At 37.9% G+C, this 25097-nt stretch overlaps 1 protein-coding gene across 1 annotated transcript in view; it reads left to right on the top strand.

The window, feature by feature from the left end:
• GYS2 (glycogen synthase 2) overlaps positions 1-25097 on the top strand; it is a 40147-nt gene that overhangs the window by 5244 nt on the left and 9806 nt on the right. The window contains exons 2-8 of the mRNA XM_005148164.3: positions 3986-4167; positions 6957-7148; positions 7968-8153; positions 17050-17194; positions 20910-21027; positions 21429-21549; positions 23299-23405. Coding sequence (XP_005148221.2) covers positions 3986-4167; positions 6957-7148; positions 7968-8153; positions 17050-17194; positions 20910-21027; positions 21429-21549; positions 23299-23405 — 1051 coding nt within the window. The remainder of the gene's footprint in view (positions 1-3985; positions 4168-6956; positions 7149-7967; positions 8154-17049; positions 17195-20909; positions 21028-21428; positions 21550-23298; positions 23406-25097) is intronic.

Here is a 25097-nt window from a genome sequence, read left to right as displayed (position 1 = left end):
GTTCTTGACTCAGACTTTATTTAGGTGGTTCTGGTGTCTCTCCTGGAGGGCTCTAAGGATTTTAAATATACAAAAGAAATAATGCACCAAGACTTGAAATGAGAAAAGGAAATGTCTGGAGTGCTGAAGGTGACTCCTTTAGACAAATTCATAGTAGTGGTAACGCATTTGAAAACATTGTAACTTTTACAAATAATTCTATGAACTATTTTTTGGGAAAAAAAATGCTGTTTTCGTCTTAGTTTTTTAAAGAGGTCACTAAAAATACCAAAACCAAAATCCAACTGTCCTTAAATGAACAAAATCCTTCCTTCCCAAGCATCTCAGTCCCTCTTCCCGTGCCAAATTATTCCTCCCTGGAGGAAGAGGAAGAATGAAAAATAAATATAGTGGGAAAAGATTTGTTGTTGATTTCACTTTTAACTTGGTTTTCTTTTCTTTCTTTTCTTTCTTTTCTTTCTTTTCTTTCTTTTCTTTCTTTTCTTTCTTTTCTTTCTTTTCTTTCTTTTCTTTCTTTTCTTTCTTTTCTTTCTTTTCTTTCTTTTCTTTCTTTTCTTTCTTTTCTTTCTTTTCTTTCTTTTCTTTCTTTTCTTTCTTTTCTTTCTTTTCTTTCTTTTCTTTCTTTTCTTTCTTTTCTTTCTTTTCTTTCTTTTCTTTCTTTTCTTTCTTTTCTTTCTTTTCTTTCTTTTCTTTCTTTTCTTTCTTTTCTTTCTTTTCTTTCTTTTCTTTCTTTTCTTTCTTTTCTTTCTTTTCTTTCTTTTCTTTCTTTTCTTTCTTTTCTTTCTTTTCTTTCTTTTCTTTCTTTTCTTTCTTTTCTTTCTTTTCTTTCTTTTCTTTCTTTTCTTTCTTTTCTTTCTTTTCTTTCTTTTCTTTCTTTTCTTTCTTTTCTTTCTTTTCTTTCTTTTCTTTCTTTTCTTTCTTTTCTTGTTTCTGGTGAAAAAGTTAAAAACACATTCTAAAAATAAATAATAGAAACATTTTTCTCTCAGGGACATTTGAAATTGATTAAAACTTAAAATATTTGAAGAAAGTATTTAGATGGAGATCAGAACATGTGACTAGCCCCCTATCCACCTTTTACTGCTAATTCCCCATGTTTGTGATGATCTGAACCAACGATCTGGAACTGATCTCTCCTGATTCTGCAGCTATTTCTCTTTTTGACTTTCAGTGTTTGTTTTAGAACCTGTTTCAAAGTGAAAAGCTTCAGAGGTGGTATATAGAAACTTACAACATCCTGGGATTTTGGTACATCTCTGTTTGGAAAAAGTTTTGTATTTGTAATATGACCTTAAAACATCATATAGCAGAAGAATAAGGTGTTGGAGGTAATCTGAGAATTCTTGTAGGCTCCAAGTGAATATGTAAGCCCTTATTCTGTTACTCAGTGGGACATGTAGTGCATTGCTCAGATAGGTATTTCGAGGGAATTCAAAGTAACTGAGCAGATATAAGCTCTTAAGGATATATAATGTATTCCTTGAATTTGTTATGGAAAACTGTAATTTCAAAAGCCAGTATATTATTCTAGACATTGCTGTGTTCTTCTCAAGAAGTCTTTTTATAAGTTATGCCCAACACTTCCCACATACATAGTTTCACTTGCACAGTTTCCCTCCCTTGTCAATTAAAGCTTATGCACAGACATGCTTTGTGAGTCATATTTCCACAGGAACAGAAGAGACAAAAGCCAGTTTTAGGGCCAGGTAACCCAGAGCTTTTATCACACCTAACTTCTAACTAACTAACTAACTTCAGTGATACAAAGCAAAACCTAATGAAAAGAAACAGTAGGCTGTTGGCTATACAAAACAAAGGTCCAGATGGTCTTTAGGTCCTGAGCTGCAGTTTTCTTACTACTCTTAATAGCTGTGGAAACTTGGCTACCCTCCTGATCCCAATGTTGAATGCCTTGTAGTATGAAATGGGTTGGTCTCCACTGTTGTGATGGTGGTGAAAGACCTTTGCATCACCTTATGACTAGAGCTTTGTCATGTTATTTAGTAGCTTTCATCTTGCAAGTACCTATTTTCTCTTTTCCCTGGGTCACCAGGCTGCTCTGCCCAAAAATGTTCCTTTATTGTAAGCTCTGTATTTCTGCCAATTAAAACCAACTAGTTTCTTGACTAAGATTTCTACCAAGCCTCATATTTATCCCTGTTGAAGTGCCTTATGCTCATATGATGTATTTACCACACCATAAGAACAGATGTATAACTGTGTTACTTCATGGGTTGAACATTGACTTGTCTCACATAATTAAAATTATATATTTATCTGAATATATATGTTTTCATGCCTGACAAATTTGGTGGCCTTCTATGATGTGGCTGTGGATATGATGGACAGAGGCAGAGCAGCTGATGTCATCTACCTGGGCTTGTGCAAAGCGTTTGACACTGTCCTGCATGACATCCTTGTCTCTAAATTGGAGAGGCAGCAGTCTGATAGATGGGCAACTCCGTGGATAAAGAACTGGCTGGATGGCTACATGCAAAGTGTTGTGGTCAATGGCTCAATGTCCGGCTGGAGACCAGTAACGAGTGGTGTCCATCAGGGATCGGTGTTGGGACCAGTCTTGTTTAACATCTTTGTCACTGACATGGACAGTGGGATTGAGTGCACCCTCAGCAAGTTTGCCGATGACACCAAGCTGTGTGGTTCTGTTGATACGCTGGAGGGAAGGAATGCCATCCAGAGGGACCTTGACACACTTGTGAGGTGGGCTGATGCCAACCTCAGGAAGTTTAACCATGACAAGTACAAGGTCCTACACCTGGGTCAGAGCAATCCCAGGCACAGCTACAGGTTGGGCAAAGAAGAGATTCAGAGCAACACTTGCGGAGAAGGACTTGGGGGTGTTGGATGATGAGAAAATGAACATGAGTTGGCTGCAGTGTGGACTCACAGCCCAGAAAGCCAACCGTATCCTGGGCTGCATCAAAAGAAGCGTGACCAGCAGGTCAAAGGAGGTGATCCTGCCCCTCTGCTCTGCTCTCGTGAGACCTCACTTGGAGAATTGTGTGCAGTTCTGGTGTCCTCAACATAAAAAGGACATGGAACTGTTGGAACAAGTCCAGAGGAGGCCACGAGGATGATCAAGGGACTGGAGCACCTCCCGTATGAAGACAGGCTGAGAAAGTTGGAGCTGTTCAGCCTGGAGAAGAGAAGGCTGCGTGGAGACCTCAGAGCAGCTTCCAGTATCTGAAGGGGGATTATAGGGATGCTGGTGAGGGACTGTTCATTAGGGACTGTAGTGATAGGACAAGGGGTAATGGGTTAAAATTTAAAGAAGGTAAGTTTAGATTGGATATAAGGAAGAAATTCTTTACTGTTAGGGTGGTGAGGCACTGGAATGGATTGCCCAAGGAAGCTATGAATGCTCCATCCCTGGCAGTGTTCAAGGCCAGGTTGGACAGAGTCTTGCGTGATATGATTTAGTGTGAGATGTCCCTGCCCATGGCAGGGGGGCTGGAGCTTGATGATCTTAAGGTCCTTTCCAACCCTAACTATTCTATGATTCTGTGAATCCAAGCTATTCAATTAGTCACATCTTGTGAGCAGGGGAACTTGAAGAAAATGTATGGTTGTTACTTACCTAAGATTTCTCTAAACCCCTGTCCAGAGGAGCCATGGAAGAGTATGATGATTATCAGTTAGTTTCTTAGCTTTCTATTCCTAATGAAGTGGAGAAGAATAGTCTTATGCATAGATTCCCTTCTGCAGTTCCATGTCTGTATGTCTTGAAACTCTTGAACTGTGAGCTTTATTTAGGAACATATATCTGTAAGGTTCTTGTCATCCTAGGTCTGATTCCATTTAGGATACTGAACTTCTATTTATTTGATTAAGTGAGGGTTTCACTTAAAATCTGCATATGTGAAGTGATTTTACTGTGTACCTTACCTACAAGTTGGAGCTTACTTCAGAGCTTTATGGCCTGTGTCCTTTTCTATTTCATTTTCTTTGTGACCTTCTTTTGCAGTGGGAGGCATTTACACCGTGATCCAGACAAAAGCCAAAACTACAGCAGATGAATGGGGTGAAAACTATTTTCTGGTTGGTCCCTATTTTGAGCAGAATGTGAAGACTCAGGCGGAAGCATGTGAGCCTCCAAACCCTGCAGTTAAGAAGGCAATGGACACCATGAAAAGCCAAGGGTGTCAGGTAAATCAGATGTGCTACTGCTTTCCAGGGCAACAAAGCTGACTCTGAGGAGATTACAGTTTTGGTTAATGCTCTTGCCATTCCGCTTGACACAGCAATCCTGGTCAATGTCACAATGGGGAAGCCTCAGAATCCACTGTTAGAACAGTAGAGTCAATTCATTAAAGGTTATTTTTGAGGAAGAACCAGTTTATCCAATTACAGGTTTTAACTCCAATTATAGGTTTTAACAGTTATCTGCAAGTCTGCTTAATTGGATTAATGACTTATTTATCTAGTCTCTAAATACAGTGATATTTTAGTAGATAATATGACCTTACTTTAACTGGACCCTTACATTTGGTGTTCTTGTGCTGGGGAGAGAAGAGCATTCCACTAGCTCACATTTTTTCTTGCATAGCATTGATTTGAAAGCCAGAAAGAGACAAACCACAGGGTGACTTAAGAAAAGCACCCAACTGACAAAGAATCTCTTTCCTCAGATCAATGCAACTAGCTGTCTGTTTCCCAGGAAGAGAGGTTAAACCATAGCACAAGTATGAATTTATGTGTTTCCTATACAATTTTTGACCACTGTTTTTTCTGTGATCTCAAACCTCATAGTCTTTATGTGACTCAGTTTCTTCAGTAATCAACTAGAAATAAAATTCCTAATAAAGCTGATCTGCTGAAAGGAATAGAATCTGCTGTGTTGATGGCAAGCTACTAAGCTGCAAGTAGCTGCAGCCTTGAGGACAATTGATTGCCTGAAAATAGGTGGAATCTGCTAAATTCCACACATGCTAAATCTGACCTCTTTTCTTGAGAGTCCTCATCAGAGATTAAGAACTCACCTCTGCTCTGATTCAGCATTGAGTCTCCCAGAGGTGCTAGTCTGCAGGAAGAAAAATTGTCTGCTTATAGCTTGTGTCAAACAGATGTGAAAAGCATTGAGAGGCAGGCACAAGGAAATGGTCTTACAAAGTTCTGTTGCTGAAGGGCATGGCATATTTTAATGTAGAAATTCATTAAGTTCTTGGACTGCCACCAGCCGTGGCACTGTCAGTGTGATATCTCCCTTTGTAACAACAGTTCTGCTACTATTTGGATCTAATGTCCCACTGCATATCATGTAGAAGTGTATTGCTGGATGTATATATGCAACAGCTTGAGAAAGTGTTTGTCAGGGACATTAACATTGTGGGATGCTTGCATTGTTCAGGCAGAGATTCAAACTAAAAGGTCTAATCTAACTGCCATTTATTTCTAATCAAGTTTTCATAAGTGATTAATCAATCTCTCCATACTGCCTCTGTTGCTTAAAAAGAGATGTTGCTGCAAGCTGTGTAACATTCCTTTGTTTAGAAAACAGCTAAAGTCTGTGGGCAGATTAATTGAAATGCTATATATGCACTTCATGCTCTTTAGGCAATATCTTCAATTTAATCAGCCAGCTCTGCCTGCCTAACGTACGTTGTGTTGCTGGAGTGTTCATATATAGCAGCAAATCTGTCCCAGGTATGTTAAGTATAGCTTTGATATCTAATAATGATGCTGTATTTTCCAGGAGCCACACTTATCCTATTGACATTTATGTCTGGATTTTGCTTATGCATCACAATATATCCCTTTAAATCAGGGGACCTACGAGCACTTCCAAACTTCTCAGGTCCAGTGTTATTTGCCACAACCTAACTCCATATTTAGCTAAAGTCTGGGTTCACACAAACTTCCTGCTTTTTAACCTCATTTTCCTAAATAAGCAACCTAGATAGCCTGAAGTACATAAGGAAATGACCCTCCTTCACACACCTGTCTTTGTCACACCCTGTATTTTTTGTGCAAGCAGGTCTGAGAGCTTTCATCTCGCTGTTTTCAAGACCTGATCTCAGTTCAGCCCACTGTAGCTGTAAGGCTGGGCTCAACCCCTGGTGTCTCAGGGGTTGATGAATTAGAATAGATTGAAAAGTGGATAAAAGATTCCTCCACATGGACTATAAGCTGCACTAGCCTCCCTTTAGTGCCTTGTTCTTCCTAGTTAATATGTCTCTGCTGCTATAACCTCTTTGATGTAGAATTAAAGTGAAATTTGAATGTGCAGAGTGGTGCAATCTGTAATGTAGACCTAGCTGTGTTGTGTTGCTCTATGACAGTTTAGCTTGCTCTCCTGGTTGGGCAGGTATTTTGTATCAGTGAAGTTCTAAATACTCTTAGAGATGTTTAACTATATCCATGCAGGTAAAGCAGGAAAGCTGTAATTTTAGGTTGATGTGGTTTTAGGTATTATTATACATTCTGATTGATCCTTCCTTCCACTCTGCCAAATGGCATCAACTGTGTTGCTTGGGTGGAATGAGGAAATGTCATGGTGCATAAAGGTCCCAAGCACCTATTCTACAAAATCTGTCACTGGTAATCCAACATATATGGCAAAAGATTGGTGACAAATCTTAGGGAAAAAATAAGAATTTTGAAATAAGAACAAAAATGGTATAGATACTCAAATATAACATAAAACCTCCTTATTCAACCTAGTCTTCCTAAACTTTTTTAATGGAAAAAAGTGCATATTGTGATGAAAATCTGAAATTAAAACCAAATATTCTTAAAGACTGCAGTTTCCTTTCACTTTTGGTTCAGTATTACTCCATGTATTTTGCAAGGCAAAACACAAACCTTAGGTATGTAGAACTATGATCGCATATTCCTTATGTAAAATCTTGAAATTTGATGGATGAAAATAGTTATGCTAACTGGCCTTTACATTCACTGTAACATTTTCTGGTTATATGCTTGCCTGTTCCCCATAGGTCTTTTTTGGAAGATGGCTGATAGAGGGCAGCCCATATGTCTTACTGTTTGATATAGGATCAGCAGCTTGGAACTTGGACAGGTGGAAAGGTGACTTTTGGGATGCCAGCAACATAGGGATCCCTTTTCATGATCGAGAAGCCAACGATGCTGTGATTTTTGGATCATTAACAGCCTGGTTTTTGAAAGAGGTACAGTTTTTAAATCTAGAGATGTTCAAATTCCAACCTAGTCAGTGGGGCAAAACCAAAGCTTTGGTATGCGCTTCCTACTCTCCAGTTTGAAAACTGATTTTAAGGAAGTTGGTACTTGATGTAGATCAAAAATGTATTTAAAACTTAAATCTTAAGTGGTCATTTAACTATATCTTTTCCAGGAGAAGGGGATGGGGAGGGGAAGGTTCCCCTGTGTGAAATCTGCTGTGTCTTTACTGTCACTTCCCCCTCTGTTTCTTCTCAACTCCCTTATTTGTCATCAGATGCTCTTACAAGTAGGATCTCAAACTCCCTTTTTCTCACCTATGGTAGTTAAGTTGTCACACTCACAGACTGTCCTTGAAGCTGGCTAAGCCATATTTCAGCAATTAGATACTACCTTGCACAGGGAATACAGATAGAAGACATTAATGATAGCACTGTGACTTCATATGTGACTGTATTCCAGCCTACCTAAACTCTGTTAATTTGCAGAATAATATGTCTGTCATATTTTCTTATCAAACAAGAGTTTCAATAGCAGAAGAGCAAGTCAAAAGAACAAAGAGTGACTCTGATCCCCAACACTCTAGGAAGGATACTGTTCTGGGACACTAGTGAGGCACATATGCTTCTTGACCTAAGGATTAGAGCTTGATGGGCATCAAGATACATAACTGCTTAAAACATTATACGCCTTTGTCATGTGAAAGAAAGCAAGCACACAGCAAGACATGAAATAAAGAGGTTTCTGCAGCTGGGATGGTGGGCAGGATATAATGTGTGTTTAATGTATGTACTTTCAATTGTTTTCAGCTTTCCTCTCAGTTTGATGACAAGCCCAATATAATTGCCCACTTCCACGAGTGGCAAGCAGGAGTGGGTTTAATATTGTGTAGATCTTGGAAGCTTCGTGTGGCCACAATTTTTACTACCCATGCGACTCTGCTTGGGAGGTATCTGTGTGCAGCCAGTATTGATTTTTACAACAATCTTGACCAGGTAAGAGACATTTTTATCATTCCATCTTCCCAACCCCACTCCCCCCTCAGCCTACTTATTAATTCTTGCAAGTCATTATAAGTCCTTCTACTTTCAAGCTTTTCAGTTTATGCTTAATTCATAAATAGCAAATGTAAGAAATATTTTCTGAGTTCAAAAGACCCACATCTGTTTGTTGGAATTTCTGAAGACTGTCTAGTGGTTTTGGTTTTCAATGTTCTATTTCCACTCAAAGCATAACACAAATCAACATTTCAAGGACCCAGATGTCTTTACCACTCCCTTCAGCAAAAATACGTTACATGATCTAGGATTTCTAATATGGTTACAGGCAAACTGAATTCAAGATTATTTTGCATTCTAGCACTTATTGAGGGTAGAGGTGGTTAAAAGGCTGAAACAACTGCCTTATTCACTGTCCCTTCATTTCCTTGGCTAAAAGCAGTAAACAAAATTACTCGGTTGGCAATATTCAATTGGATGTTTGAAGCTTGACATACTGTGGAACAGTGTCTTCCAAAGACGAGGTTGAAGTAGTAGCATGCTACTGGCCTTATTCAGAAGCACGGAATAGATTGTAATTCCCTTGTACTTCAAGGAAACACCTTCTCCCTCTTATTTATTTCCTTTTCTATCAAAGGCAATTACTGAATCTACTGAACACACTAAGAGTAAAAGGTACTCTCCACTCATTTATTGCTGTGCATAAAGGTTGCAGCATGGTAGTGTATAGGGGGAATTGTCTCTGCCTAAGATGAGGTAACTAACATAGGTGGTTGCTCCTACTAAGCTTGTATCACCAGTGGAGTTAAGCTGGCCTCTTCACAATTAGCAAAAGGCTAACTCAGATTGCCATGTGAAAGATCTGTCTCCATCACCTCAGACAACTAGTCTCCTAAATTATACATTAGATGCATTAATGAGGCAGCATGAATAATGCAGTCATGCTGTCTAGAAGTCTAGACATTCCTACTCCTTCATATTCCCCTCATGTGTAGATGTGCAAAATCTAACTTTAAAGTCACATTAATTATTTTTCTCTGGACGGAGCTAGATTAAAAGAACTAAACCCATGTGGTTTCAGGTTTAATGCTTAAGAAAATGACGACTTTTCAGCAGTAACTTTGTTCATTCACCCTTGATTCAGTCTTACATAATTGTTAGTAAGGAAGCTATAGAAAAAAATAACAATAGAAAAGGGCATTTAAAATGAGAAATTAGAATTAAAAACTCTTACTGTTGACATGACATGGCAAATTTCATGTGATAAGGTACTGTCCATCATTCAGCAAAGCTTCACAAATTCCATTGGCAACTATCACCTCTGTCATAAATACAGAAGTTTCTATTCAGATTTTTCTATATTCTAAGAATATAAGGAATGAAACGCATGTATACTGAATGAAACATATATCAGTTTAAAGTATTACTATAAACTACTATAAATAATGTCTAAGGGAGGAAATTTGTTGATTTTTAGGCCATAAAGCTTTATGCCCTCTGTGGAGTTATTGGCATTTGAAGGTACTAATAGATGAAACGATGCTAAGCTGTTATACTATGACATGCTTATATAGGGTGCTAAAGCTCTTCCTGACAAAGTTAACTTCTACTAAGAGATCAGGTACCTTAGTGAAAGCTCTTTTGGCTGTAAAAAGGTCAATCTGGCCCAAGAGTCAGCTGGGAGGTTGATCTAGAGTACAATAACTAAATGGTACATATAGCTAAGTGTTTAGAAGCTAATCTTGTTGCTGTCTTCTAGTAGTAAACTAATAAGGTCAAACACGCAATTTTCCAGGGAAGAAGGTTCACCAGGGCTTCCTAATGTTAAAACTTTGGATGAGACTATATATATTTAGTGTATCATCCCCTCCTACCCCGAAGTATTAATAGTTGTTTTTTCTGTTTCAGTGTTATTGCATAATCATCTTCCTTTAAAGCAAAATAATGATTGCCTTTAAGTTCTCACTTTTGATCAGTGTTTCATGGTTAGAACAGAATTGTCACCAGCTTTAAGCACAGCAGCTGAGATAACATGTTCTACAGTTGCATCCTGCCCACCTATGTCAGATATCACAGAAAAAATGGTTGCAGAACCAGGGTATGTGCTGAGAGACAATCAGGCATGTTAAACTCCTACAGAGAAAAGAGGAAACCTCGTGTTCCATTTTCTAGTCCCCAGTACAGTCCCCAAAAAGCTGGTTTAGAATGCCTTTCCATAGAGAGCTGTACTCAGCCTTCTGAGGCCAAGTGCTTTCCTGCAATGTTGAAGGATTTAACAGGGGATCCACAGGCAAAACCATGACATGATTGTTTGATGACTGATGAAAGATACTTACCTGGCATCTTCACAGGCTTTCTCTCCCTCCTTTCACAGTGCCCTGGGTGTGTGTGACCAGTGTGTTGTTTCCCATCATAGTATTTCCTGTTAGCCCTGACTCTAACACACTCCCAGTTTGTCCTCAACTGTCACTAGCCCTGCCTGTTCTGCACACACAGAGCATGCATCTGCATGTGCCCACACAGTACAACACTATTCCATGTCAGTGTTAAACTACCCCTGTACAGGACCAGAAGATACCAGATGAGTTGAAAGATCCCTTTTAAAATATAAAGGATTACTGAGATGTTCTTTCTTTTTCTGGATTCCACAGTGGAAAACTCCACTTTAATTCACCTTCCTGGCAAAGTTCAATAGGTGCCAGTTGGCACAAATATGGAAGGTACAAATGTGTTCTCTGAAGTAAGCCTGTCAGGTCAGTAGCTTTAGAGCAGAGAAGACTTTTGGTCCAAGTCCAAGCCTTCTTGGAGTGGACGTCAATATCACTGGTCATGCAGAGGGCTGCATAATGCGGTGTGGGCTGATGTTTTCTCTAGCACTCTAGTGAACAAAGAACTGAAGTCACCAGCCCCTGTCAGGTGATAAGAATGGAAGAGCTCTATGTGGTCTTCTGCTAGCCCTTGCAAACCTGGACCTGTGAAAACTTGACCTTCAGCCTTACTAGGCTTTAGGAGAAAAGGTAAGAATGACTTAGGGAAGGTTTGCCACACTTGGTGAATGATTCTTTACAGACTTCTTGAATTATATAGAGGCCTGAACCGTAGGCTACCAAAACCATTGGTTTCATGAGCTGAGGGCACATGTCAGGCTGTAAGCTGTAAGAAGATGCTTCCAGGGGGACTGAAAAACTAGTCAATCTAGTAGATTAGAGCTGTAAATTGCTGGAAGAGAATCCACTATGGATGTAAGACTGTAATGTTGGCTGGCTCCTGACCTCTTCCTGAGCCATTTGCTCTTTGCCTTAGTTGGAGACAAGATCCTGGTTCTTATACAAAATTACTGCAGAAGATTATACAGTTCTTATACCCTTAATTCTTTCATTAATTAAATAATTAATTAATTGGACTTGGAGAAATTTAGCTGCTTCTGCTCCAGTGGAAAGCCTTAGTGTGCAGCAGCACATGGTGAATACTGTTGTGTCCTCAGCAGCATTTAACAAATAACAGATGGTCTGAGATAAGGGGAGCAATAGCCAACAATTGAACAGCAATTCAGTGTACATTTTTGTTCCTAGATACACATTTAATTCACTGATTTAAAGCACTTGAGGAAGGAAGGGAGAGAGAGAAAAAAAAGAGAAGGAAACAGGAGGTGACTTGCATGGTGTCTGCTAGAGTTTGATGCTTTACCTGCTTTTAAGCATCTGAAGAACCACAGGTAAACAGCTGAGTCAGGGCCTGCTAACTCTGCCTACAGGTTATTGGCCTGAACTCTTCCAAAGTCAATGTTTTCTTATTTCAGTAACAAGTAGGTTATATTATGAGCTTATTTCCCAATAGAAGTTTCAGAAGTTTTGTATATAGTCCAACTGGCAGTTTATTTTTTCTCACCCTCCCCATATCCAGTGTAGCTTCTACACTAGTAAGAGTAAGGTTCTTTTTGTGGCCAAGGTAAACTGAACCAAAATAGCTAATCCAGAAGGTAAGAAGTTCTGTGGAAAAAGTTCTGAGCCTGTGGAGCCTTTTCCTCTTCAGGAGGACCTGACTTCTCAGCTGAAGATATAGAACATTACTCTTTCATTGCTTTCCTTGTTGTTTAAAGGGGCTGAGGTTTTTTTGTGGTGTATTGTTATTATTATTTAGTTGCTTATTGGTTGAGTGTTTTTTATTAGGGTTGGTGAGGGTTTTGGGTTTTGGGTTTTTTTAGTTTTTGGTTATTTTGGGGGGGGGGCTTTGGGTTTTTTTTTTTCACTAATAAATAAACGAGACCAACACCTTTCCTAAATTGACTGAGCGATACTGATGATTCAGGCTAGTTCATAGGTGAATAGAAAGCTGTGTTAAGAACAACCTTTTTGGCAAATAATTTGACTTGTTATATCATTTGAGAGGTGACCATCTGTAATGGTTTTGTGGATTACTGGCCTGGCATAATGGAGAAGTTTTTAGGCTTCAGCCTCTGATGCTTCTTAGTAAAATATCACCTTGATTTATAATGGAAAGAATGACAAGAAGAAGAAAAAACCCCCTATTCTCTTTCTTCAGTGTGGTTTTACTTACATAAGTTTACCGTGTCAATGTGTAAAACTTTTATTTAAGCATAGCAACATTTTACATTCAGGTTGTACAAGTCTAGCTCAATGTAGTTAGCAGAATGATGAATTCTATCCAAGAGGTCTAAAAGAAAAAGTAATGAAAATCCCAATGAAAATAAATAGTCAAGAGCTTTTATGCTGACAGTATAGAAACACAAGCTCTCATTCCACTTAGTGCAGTACTGTCACAGCTGTCACTGAGCTCACTGTTATGCAAAGCTGATCTGCTTTGTTAGTACAGCAGCTAATGGAAATCTGACTTAAGCCAGGAAGTGTAAATTTCATTCTTTTTTGGCATGGCAGAGCTACCAGAATGAAAGTTCTATTTGCAAAAGATAACAATAAGTGGGAGTTAAACTTGACACAAGATGGATTTTAAAAAGAGTAATTCTTACATAATTCAGACAATGGCAGCCAGAGAGATTATGCCAGAAGTGAAGATGTTTCCATTCTACCTTTTGGTTGATTGGAATTTGAACTTCAGGCTTATCTCTGACTGTTTCTGATTCTACTGTGAAATCAGCTTGTGAACTTGAGTGTGCCACTGATTTTAAGGACTAGAAGAGATCATTCTCTACACATAGTCCTCAGCTAAACATTGATGCATCAAATCTGCACCTTTTGTTTGTGATACAAACTGCTTACTTTATGTGGATAATGTTTTTGTAAGGTTCAAGTGGTCAGGGGAATATATATAATTTATGCAAAGGTGTCACGAAATTTTAATTCCAGTATTTTAATGTATTTCTATGTATTTTAATTCCAGTTTGAATTTGGTTTAATTTCCATTCATTATGCTTTCTTTTTTTTCTTTTTCTTTATGAAATGATAGTCTAGTATCAGTACCTAGAGACTGTGCACAGACCACAACAAATAATTTATCTGTCTTTCAGGAAAGCATTTACATAGCTAATACAGTCTTTCCTTTTTTCCACTCTCAAATCATTCTTCACTGTGCTTTTGTAAATCCTTTGCAATATGTCTTTATCATTTTGAAGTAGAAATGTCTGATTTGGATTTATTACTTCAGTGATGTTATCTGTTTCCAAGAGAGACATAATACCAGTATTCCATAACTGTTTGATGTTCTCTTCTTTTTGTATTCAAATTCTAATAACCTGCTTGCTTTCTAACAGTCAGAGTAGGAGGGGATCCTCACTGGGAGCAGCAGTGGTACATTTACAGGAAAGTAAATATTGATGTAACTAGTCTTTAAAAGTCACTGAGTAGTAGTTGCACTTGATGATCTTAAGGGTCCTTTCCAATCTAAATGATTCTATAAACAGTTAATCTTACTTAGGTCTGTTTTTTCTCTTGATGCAGCTTTTATTTGCACATTTGATAGTATTCCCATTTGCTGATAACAGCAAACAAAGGAAGCATGACACACTTCACAGACACTTTGCTGAATGTGAACACTACGGAGCATGTTCACAGGTGCCTTAACTGAGGTGGATGAGCATCCAGGCAACAGAGCCAACTGCTGAGCAGAAACATTGGTTTGGGGGTGAAAAGCAGATTACCTGCACTGGTCTTCTGCTTCATTTTGGCCTATTTGCTCAATACAGTTCCATGCCTCATGATGCCTCTAATTCTGGAGCTAATACTGTCACAGCCAGCTCAGCTGTCTTTGCATAGTACTGTGTGGACTAAATTTGTCTCCTGCACTGTCTCATCAATTAAGTTCCATTTAACCTGCCCTTCAACTTGCCCAAGGCTTAGTTTCTAAAGTCACTCATCTAGCCTGCTCAGAAGTGCATGGCGAGGTTTCTTACTCCACTTTGTAAGTGAGGTCAGAGGCCAAGATCTTACTTTACTGAAGGAAACTGCAGGAAAAGGAGAGCAAATGAAATGTGAGGACGCTTTCCTCAGCTTATTGTTGTTAAAGACATGGAATTATGTAGCTTTGACAAAACATGCCTAAAGTCATGAAAGCATGTGCAAAATACAATCTCTCCTATTTGTGTGTTTGCCAAAACCCATCCTATTTGTGTGTTTGCCAAAGAATGGTCCCACTTCTTATCTTTGGTACACAGAATGGTTGAACATTCATCATGTTTTTGGTTTTGTTACTCTTCAATAAGCAGCTTTCTACCTTGCTTGCAGCACGTAAGTAAGAGTTCTGTTCTGAAAAACATACATGTGATTTTCTTAAGAGCAGTTTTGCAGCATTAATCAGTGGCATCTGTATGCTCCATAAATATCAGTGGATTAATTTGCCACACTCATATAAAGGAAGGTAGCTGCATCGTGCAGATTTTCTTTTTAAGGAAGCTTTTATTAGAGTTAGCAATACCAAGTACTTTATAACTTCAGAGCATAGGTACAATGGATTTCGGATCTAGATGCGAGCACTTAACACTTTAACAGGTCAGACTGTGACACTCTAAAGGGTCAAAATAGTTCACCTTTATTTTTCTTCTCTTCTACCCTCCTGCCCTGTGCTTTTTCTACCATTCAATTTCTGTGACAAATGAGGTATGTTCTTGGGAAAAGATCTTCTTTTATGACATGGTTGTGTCTCAAAATTCTCATGGAAATGAGGAAAACACAGTATATAATGATACAACTGAAAGATTGTATCATAATGAATAACATTATATGGTAAAGCGTATTTCCTACCTAAAGATTCTTCCTAAAAACCTCTTTGGCAAGCTTAGAAACTCTTGTCATATAGGATCACCTATATCAAAAGAAAGCATCTATCTTTTTGAACTTTTCATCTAAGATATTTCAATGCTTCTTTTCTCGTCACATTAGGGTGGCATTTTCAGCTTATATAGTGGAAACCACTTGCCCACCAGCAGCATAACACCACTGCAAAATTAAGAGTGTTTGGTGGATAAAAGCACATTAGTTTCTTAGCAAAACAGTTATAAAATATATATAGATATACCTACCTAAGTAAAAATAAAAAATGATTTGCTTAAATGTTGTTCCCTGAAATGGCTCACATTTGCTCAAATTTCTTATAATATGTTCTGTACCAACCTGGAGCATGTAAAAGTTATGATCTATATAGCTTTATTTGTGGCTAAGTTCTAAAGTACTAAAAGCAGCATGCTGTGGCAAAGGTCAGATAGTCCTAACTATACAAAGCGCTGTCTGCTCAGCCTGTACAAGATACACAGTAATAGCCCTTAAGGGAATCATCATTCAAACATCAAGTAACTTTTGATACAACAAGCAAGGCTTTTATGACAAAAAAGGAGGTCTAAGTAGGTAAGTATATATTCCTCATATTCCAATAATGTTTACATCTATTATGGTCAATGAAATTACAGAGTCAAATGCAATCAAAATTAGACTGCACCTAGCATTAGGTGGTGATAATGATGGATCTCATTAAGAGTCATTGTCATCAGCCAGGTAACTCATACAGTCTGTTTGGTGCCCATGCTTAAGAGGTGAACATTTCTGTTCCCAGAAGTGAAGCATCATGTAAGACTAAGAGGATTGTAATTTAATTGTAATCATCAACACTCTATTAGCACTACACTTCTTTAGACAATTGCACTTTTTGTGTAATTGCACATTTACTCCTTTTTAGACATTGCAACTATTTGCAGTGTTCATCATTAGTGAACATTGGAACCTTTAAGCATGTGCTCAGTAGGTACTATGCATTTTTTTCCCATCAGGACAACATAAGCTCAGTAAACAAACAAAAAAGATAAATGCAAGGTTTAAAGGTAATTCATAAATATTTGGTATTTGGGGTTGTCTTGTCTAGCAGTTTAATTTATCTCTGCCTCTAGAAATTAATGGAGTTCAAATTGAAGTAAAAAGAGCAGTAAATAACAGTGGTAAAGCTGGAGGAAGAACATATCTGAATATCAGAAAATATCTTATTTCCTATTTACTTTGTTCCCTCAGGATTTGTGACTGGGTCCCTACATCCTGCCTCTCCACCACAACTCCATTCCTCTCTGGCCTACCCATGATCCCCACCTTTTTACACAGTCACCAGCTTCTCTCCTCATCCCCATTCATTTTTTAACTCTCCCCTATACCTTCAGATACCACCAACTTCGCCACTCTCCCATGTTTTCCAACACCCTCAGGCAAGATACAGCATGACATATTGTCAGCCACCAGGTCAGATAGCACAGGTAACTACCTTTCATGGGATCAGTCAGATCATTAATCTGGGTCTCCTTCCATTGCTAAACTGCCATTTTTCATGTTCGTGCAGGAATTGTGAGCTCTCTTGCTCCTTCAAACCCTTTGGAATCGTGGTAACAAGTCTGATGAACATATCACACAGGTGTCTTATTTTTGTTTGTTTTATTATTTAACAGTTTGACATTGACAAAGAAGCAGGAGAGAGACAGATTTATCATCGGTACTGTATGGAACGGGCATCTGTACATTGTGCTCATGTGTTCACCACAGTCTCACAGATAACAGCTGTAGAAGCAGAGCACATGCTTAAAAGAAATCCTGGTAAGACTTCAGTTGTTTTCTCCAAATCAAGTTCAGCACTATTTAATAACTGCTTTCAGTACCATATCAGGAGAGCCTTAGTTTAACCCCATGGATGTTAGGCTTTCTTTGCAAAGACATCTCAGTTTCAGGAGATTTGCTTATAGCAGAGGTTCCAGTGATGTTGTTATATTCAGGTCAACTGGTGAAAGCAGAAATTGGAACCTTTGTAATACATTTCACCAGCTTTTACAGTGTGAGATTTGTTGCTCTGCTAACAATGACTGATATAATCTTTGCACAAAACAATGTTAGATGAGGTTTGTTTTCCAGTGCTAAATCTGTTTTACTTTCCTTAATATGGTAGAGATCAGAAGGCAAAAACCAAACTGTAAATCAATACAGTTCATTTCCTTGTCTCTCTCACAGCTTGGAGTAGCAGTGTAGTCATGGTCATTGTGATCCTAGGACCTAACCATGAGAAGCTTTGTAAACAGATATAATATTTCCTACTAGACCAACCAGTACAGTTCGAAAAAACAGTTGAAATGTGCCCAATGGTTTGTCTGACTTTTCCCTTTCTATTACTCTCATAAAATATGGGACTTACCAATAAAACTGGTTGTGTTCCACGTGTGGAGTTTAAATAAGGTCATGATCCCAGTTTGATGTGTCACTAAAGTTCTTCTTAAATCAGCACAGTGTTTTATAAGGATAAGCCACAGTACTCCTTCCAAGGGTTAGCATCATGGATGAAAAATTGCACAAGAATTTTGATCCTATTTAGCAGGTTTGTTCACACCTTAGTTGGTTATTTTAAGTATAGCAGTGCTCAAATGACTTTGGGGTTTGGTTGTTCTTTGTAGATATTTTTTAATGGAAGTTACAGTGCTAATCATAGTTTGGGACTGTTATCCTTTTTGACTTCAGTGCTTCAAGCCACAGCATAGTTCATGCATCAGGATAAAAGAGCTGTCCATTGGATCCTTTGTCTCATTCCTGACTCTCAATAAGATGATGAATTTAGAAGATTTTTCCCTTAATTTTTAAACATGACAAAAGTAATGTAAGTGTTCAGTCATCTAATCTGGGATGTTCCTGAAAGGTCTTGGTTGCAGAGCACTTGATCTTTGAAAACCAGACTTCTGAAACTGCTTTTTATTGGCATGAGGCTTCTCCCCACAACAGCTACTCTTGAAAATCATAGTTTATATTTTGGGATTTAAGGAGGCTGAAATGAGTCTGAATCCAGTTTAATCTGGGAGAGAAAATCTGCAGACTGCTCACAGGTAGAACGTCAGTTGAAGGTAAAGAAAATACTATGCATAGAGATTCACAGGCTTGAGCTTTTCTCTTTTTAATATGCTTTCAACTTTGAAGAAGCCAAGTAAATATATATAATGTTTGGGTTAAAACAATTGTTGACACATATCATGCTTCATATTGACAGAGCTAGAAAGAAATACAATAGGAATTGTTACCTCAAATCCTAGGTGGCAGCTCAAGAAAACATGTTTTGACGGGTATAAATACTTTAATAGTTTCTTTGAATCATAGACCACAGGATAAACTGTTTACAAGTCTATTCTCATGCTATTTATTCTCTCTGAAGTTGTGAAATCAACATAGACATTGGCTGTTCAGAAAGCTCAGCAATCCGTCTGTAGATCATTAAGCTTGTATTCTGCAAAGGAATGTGAATACTGGAAGAATGTGTGCACTCCTCAATCCATTTTAAAAACAAACTTTAAAAGGGGGATGCAGAATTGGCACAGTTAACTTCTATTTGCATTTGAATTTATTCAGATGTAAACTTCGTAACAAAGTTGTTAACTAAAAATAACTGAGGAAATGTGATATGTAGAGCAGACTCTGCTACTTCTCATTAATATTAAACTTGGACACAAATTACAGATCTCAACACTTGGAAAAGCCCCTTTAAAATTCAGTAGACATAATTGCATAGGGAGCCTTTCTTTTTTGCACTTGGACAAAGGCCAATTTGCCAGTCTAAACCTAGCAGCATGATTGCTTGCATTATGTTGTTATTATTTGATCAATAATCACTCAAAACGTATTTGTCAAAGTATCTAATATTAAACATGTTTTCTTTGACCTATCATGCAAGATTCTGTCAGTGATCATAAGGTACACTCCTGTGATCTGAATACTGATATTATGGGTTTTCTAGTACTTTCATTCAGGTATGAAACATAGTTCTCATTAGCAGTAGAGAAGACTTTGAATCAGAATTTCAAGACACTTGGGTATTGGTTAAGACCTAGATCTGGACTTTGTTCTGTTTATATTTGATTAAAATCATAGAAGCAAACTCTGAAAAAGTATGAGTCAACCCTGAATCTTAGTAACTTATCAACAGAAAACATCATAGTGTGCTATTATTACTTTAATAAATGCCAGTTTCTTTACTATAAACATAGAAGTCAAATCATCCTGATCGGATCTACTTGGGATAATTTGAAAACAAAAATGTCATTAATTCATTAAACAACAGAAACCCCAAACTAAAGTAGGAACAAAGGTCTCTTTCATTATTTCTTCCATAGGGTAAGGGCACATTGCCTGATGTGTATTCAAAATACTATTATATGTTGAGCAGAAATAGTGAACCAGGTGCTTTGTGCTCCCATGTCCCACAAATATGTTCTGTATCTCCAAGGCATAAATAAGAGGTGGACTGAGCCCCAATCCTGATGAAACAGTAAATGAAGCTACAATTGAATCAAAGAACATTGGAGTAGATTATATGCAGGCTGATGATGATGGGTAAGAGTATCCTAAACTCCCTGGTGAATGTAAAAGTGTAGATGGAAACTGGCCAGTCATGTACTCTTACTTTATTGGAAAGGGCTTGAAATTATTGCAGTCCCAAAACTATGTCCTGCATGAGCCAGTTCTGGACAAGAAGCAGGTCAGAGGAAGAAGGTATGTTGTTGGTAAAGACAAAAGGAAATGGAGGGTGTTTCTGCTTTCTTCGCATACCCACTCATATGAAGCCACACAAGTTTCTGTTCAGAGCAGCTCCTAGGGTTAGGCAGCAGAAGATAAGGACACAAGTTTTCTTGCCAGACCCACCAAGACTCTCCTTTCTTGTAACTGAGAACCAGATCCTGAGTATCTGAGAAGCAAAGATTTCCTGGTTAAGGCTGGACTTGTATTTTATTCTGTGTCTAATTTTAGGAGCTATCAAAGTGATTTACTGAAGGGAGGTCTTTTTAAAAAGGTTTCTTATATTCTCCCTTTTCTGGTAAAATTTGACAGAGCAAACTTCTCATGCCGTGCAGTAATCAAGTGCATAGTACAGCACAGTTTCTGCTTTCAAGAGCAGTGGTTGAGCCGGCAACACTGATATCATGAATAAAGAGATAAAGGGTATATTGCACAAAAAACATATGGCTAAATGGAGATATTACTTAAGTCTTGATTGGACAAAAGGGCATGGGGGATACCTCACTGTTCAGCATGATCTGTGCTACTTCTGAGTACAAGTCAGGTGGTACTTGAACACTTCAATGCGGTCGACAGTGGAGTGCCACATGCAAAGATTTGTGGACTAAGCTGGTGGAGACTGTTGCGTTAATGCTGTTCCCCATCCATGAGTAATAAGAATACATAACTATTCACATTCTGACAGCTGAAAGACATGTTGGTTCTTTCCTTAAGGATTTCTCAGACTCTGAAGATCTCTACCTCTGCCTTTTCTCTGCTTTTCCAGATGTTGTCACCCCAAATGGCTTGAACATTAAGAAATTTTCAGCAATGCATGAGTTTCAGAATTTGCATTCCATGTACAAGGCTAGGATCCAAGAGTTCATTCGAGGTCATTTCTATGGGTATGCTTTTACTTTTCACAACTAAGCGCTGGTTGTCCAACACTATTTAAAACAGGAATCAAAGCAGGAAGACTAAACAAGTACTTCAAAATGTTACCAACTGATTGAAGTATCTGTCTGGGATTTATCAGTCAGAAACTAAAGGGATTTCAGGCCCCAGTTCTAACTCTGCTTAACAGATGGTGGGATCAGGCAGAAGGTCTTGATTTTTTTTTGTTGTTATTTATCCAAAATACAGTTTATCAGATTAAAACAGCAATTTTAAAGAACAGTAGAAAAGCTTCACTTTCATTGTTTTCTTGGGCTAATAAATTCCTCCAGACTAGAAAGCTGTTGTGTGTTTTGCTTTACTGTATCTTGAGAAATACTTTGTGTTTTTCCATCTGTTTGCTTGGTTTCAGCCACCTTGACTTCAGTCTTGAGAAGACCTTATTTTTCTTCATTGCTGGGAGATATGAGTTTTCCAACAAAGGAGCTGATATGTTTCTAGAAGCCTTATCCAGATTAAACTTTTTGCTGAGGGTAAGAAAGCTTCTGTAAATGTAGATAACATAGAGCTTATGTTCAAACTTACCATACAATGGAAGTTACCGGCAAGAATTTCCATGCCATACTCTGGTTTGTAGGAAATTAATTATGGGATATTTGGAGTTTTCACAAAGCTCTCTCCCTGAATCATAAGAGTATATAATGATTTCAGGCTGCTTAAAAATAAGTGATTACATAGTTCAAGAAGTTAATCCATGGTTATCTCCCTTGTTTTTAAAGAAAAATACTGAAAATACGATTCAAGAATTTACCCTGAAGAAATCTCTACATATTAGAAGGCAAATAAAAATAATCCTTTAATGATGCAATTTAAAAATATCTTTTAAAGCAAATTGCTTAATTCATTAGGACCTGGCCATGATCTTTTAAATCTTTGAATACTATTATCGCATTGGATGGGAATCTTGCATTAAAAGCAAGGTGTGGTAGTGGCCTGATGAATAAGCATGGGGAAGCCACTCACTCCTCCATGTTTCTGTTTCCTCAAGTGAAAAATATGTGCAATGTTTCTAAATGCCTTTATGGAGTACTTTAATGAAGATAAGTCCTGAGCCTTGTCATGATCAAAGACCAGAGCACTTCCCACCTACAGATGAGGTCACTGAATGACAGATGTGTCCCAAAGACTGGCACATTGAACTAAAAACAGCAGCAAAAGAATGGAACAAAAGCCTGATCAGGTTTCAGTCATGTAGCAAGGATCAGTTGGCTGTTGTCCCAGACTTTTTGTGTTCTGTCATTTAAATGATATGGAAAAATCTGGATAAAAATCTTGATACCCTATTGCTAGTGCTAAAAAAAAATATTAATTTTCCAAGCTTTAAGTACATTTGTTCCATCACCACTTTCTATTAATACACTGTTAGAGCCTGTGGACTTTCTAGAAATGCTTAATCCATTTGCTCTTAATCTACTCACACAATTCACACACAACAGGTCACCTCTCATAACCTAAGTGTTTCTTCTGCAACTTTGCCAAACACTGACTTCTGTTGTTTGGCACTGCTGTGCAACAGCAGCTGCCTGTTAATAGCATTTACATAGCTATTAACTATGAATGCTGACAATGTGGAAGATCCTATGTGTTAGGATGGAAAGCATTGCTTGAGCAATGGTTTGTGTGTAGCAGCAGTTTCTTCTTTTATCTAATGATTTATATGGTGTCAATTACAAGCCAGGCTGATGGAAAGTCGAAGGAAATTCTGTGTGTCTGGCAGGCTCTTTGCCATGAGTTCAGATAAATAGTGGTTGCTATCATCCCTCTTTCTGCCCATACGTCTGAGGAACTATTGCTGTAGAAAGTAGTTCTGTCTGCTGCTGTAGAAAATCCCTTGCCCCATGCCTGGGCACACCTCACCTAGTAAACTAACTGTTCATTTCTTTAAGCAAACATATTTTGTGCCAGGTGAGAATATGTGTGTATGTTTCTTCCTTTTTGCAGTCTATGTTCATATCCTAAACCATGGCCTCTAAACCGTTAGAAGTCAGAAAGATCTCTGTTTTCCAAACTGGAACTGGGTGATATCTATTTACCTGTATCTACCCTCAACTATATCTCTGACTTGACATAAACTTCATAGCTAAAGGAAGAGGTATAAGATCAGAGCCTTCCTGGACAACCAAACAAAGAGCATTGGCTTTTCCTGTGATTAATTCTTAAAGTTGGCTGTGATACCTTTCAGTGAGACTTTTCTTTTTCCTCTCCATCTTGTGTCCATGTAGGTTCATAAGACTGATGTTACAGTTGTTGTGTTCTTCATCATGCCAGCCAAGACAAACAATTTCAATGTGGAAACTCTGAAAGGACAAGCAGTCCGGAAGCAACTCTGGTAATTGCTGTTCTCACTGACGGCCTCACACAGTGAATTGAGGAGACATGCAAAATTGTAATGAAGAATAATGCTCTCTCTTTTTGTCCTGCTGAAATTGAGGATTGTGGGTAACTAGAATGTATTTCTGGGGATGAAAGAAATGGGAATGGTAATTAGAACTAGATGATCTTAAGGTTCTTTACAACCCTAACCATTCTATGATTCTATTATTCTATGATTTCTCTTCTTTTTGTCCAGATGATTTTTAGTAAACTGCCCTTGCCATTCTTTGTAACAAGTTAGCAAATAGTACTTGTTTTGCAGTAACAAAATCAAAGGTACTAGAAAAATGCACTGGTCTTTCTGTCTTCTGCTTGTTTCTGGTGCTCCCTTTGGACACGCCATTGAGCTCCCACAAAATAAGGACTGTCTGCTAGTTTATTGGAGTGAGCTTCTCTGCCACCAGTGGGAAAAAGTAATTAATTATGTGTCCTCTTTTATTTAGAAATATGGAAATTGTACTGTCTAATCCAGCAGAATAACAGTTGATAACAACTCTGTAGGTTTTTGTATAACCTACAACAAGTAATGGGCACACCGAAGCAGTGAAACTTACAGCTATAAAGGGAAAATTGCTACAGCCCTTCTCAGTTTAACAGGTTTCATTTTACAACTTCCCAAACAAAAAGCAAAGCAGGAGCAGACTTAACCTCACTTTAACTGCTGTGTGATCCTACTAGGGAGAAAATATGCGTTGTGAGGTACTTCTGAACTGAGGCTCATGGCAAAACTGAAGGTTCAAATTCAGAAAGAAAATAAGTGGTGCGTTGTCAAGGATGACTTGTGTATTGTTGAAAAAATGCCATCTCACTAAACATATTTACAGATTAATTATCTAAGCAGGGAAATTGAAATATTCACTTTATTAGTTGGGTAGAGTAGTTAAACTCTGTTTGCAGAGGTAAAGAGTTTGGTCTTAAAGCTGAGTGACTAAAACCCGTAAGACCTAGCTTCCAGTTTTATGCTTGTGTCTCACTGTTTAACCTCTTTCTGATGCCAGTTTTATATTTATAAAATGATAGAGATCTAAATGACTTAAATATCTGTAGATGAAAGGCTCTGTGTAAGAGAAAGATACTACTTTCTTTGTTATCTCATTAACTGCCTCCAATAGATGATCTCTGGCTCAGTTCCTGGATATCAGTAATCAAGTTGAAATCTTCAATTAATGGATACTAAACCTGCACAAAACCAGTGACAAACATAGTTTAACAAGGATCATTAGAACATTTGTTCACTGGAGTTCTTTCTTAGCTAAAACATAACGTTTGTTTGGCACAGGTTTTATTATTAGCCTAAAACATGGCCTGAGCATTCCAGGGAAGTATTTTGTTTTGCAAACTAATTTATGGCAAACTACCTTTTAGTCAAACACTTGGTTTCAAAACTCTTTGAGTTAGGAAATAGGGCAGAATATGAAGGGAAAAGCTTGCTTTAAAATGCATATTTATTTAACTCTTATATCTCACATCTTTCTGCTAGGTCAAATTAAATTGGAGACCTCTCAGTCTTCATTAGTGTCCAGTGTTAATGATCATCTTTCTATATATAGTCATATCTATGCTATCTTTTTCATAGCTGAGATGAAAGTGTGGTCTACTGATCAGAGCAAAATATTAGAAGTAATTACTAATGAGACCTGCTCCTGGC

This window comes from Melopsittacus undulatus, chromosome 5, assembly GCF_012275295.1.
Source record: "Melopsittacus undulatus isolate bMelUnd1 chromosome 5, bMelUnd1.mat.Z, whole genome shotgun sequence".
Lineage (NCBI taxonomy): Eukaryota > Metazoa > Chordata > Aves > Psittaciformes > Psittaculidae > Melopsittacus > Melopsittacus undulatus.
The sequence above is the reverse complement of the archived record's forward strand: the minus strand, read 5'-3'. Positions and strand labels throughout refer to the sequence as shown.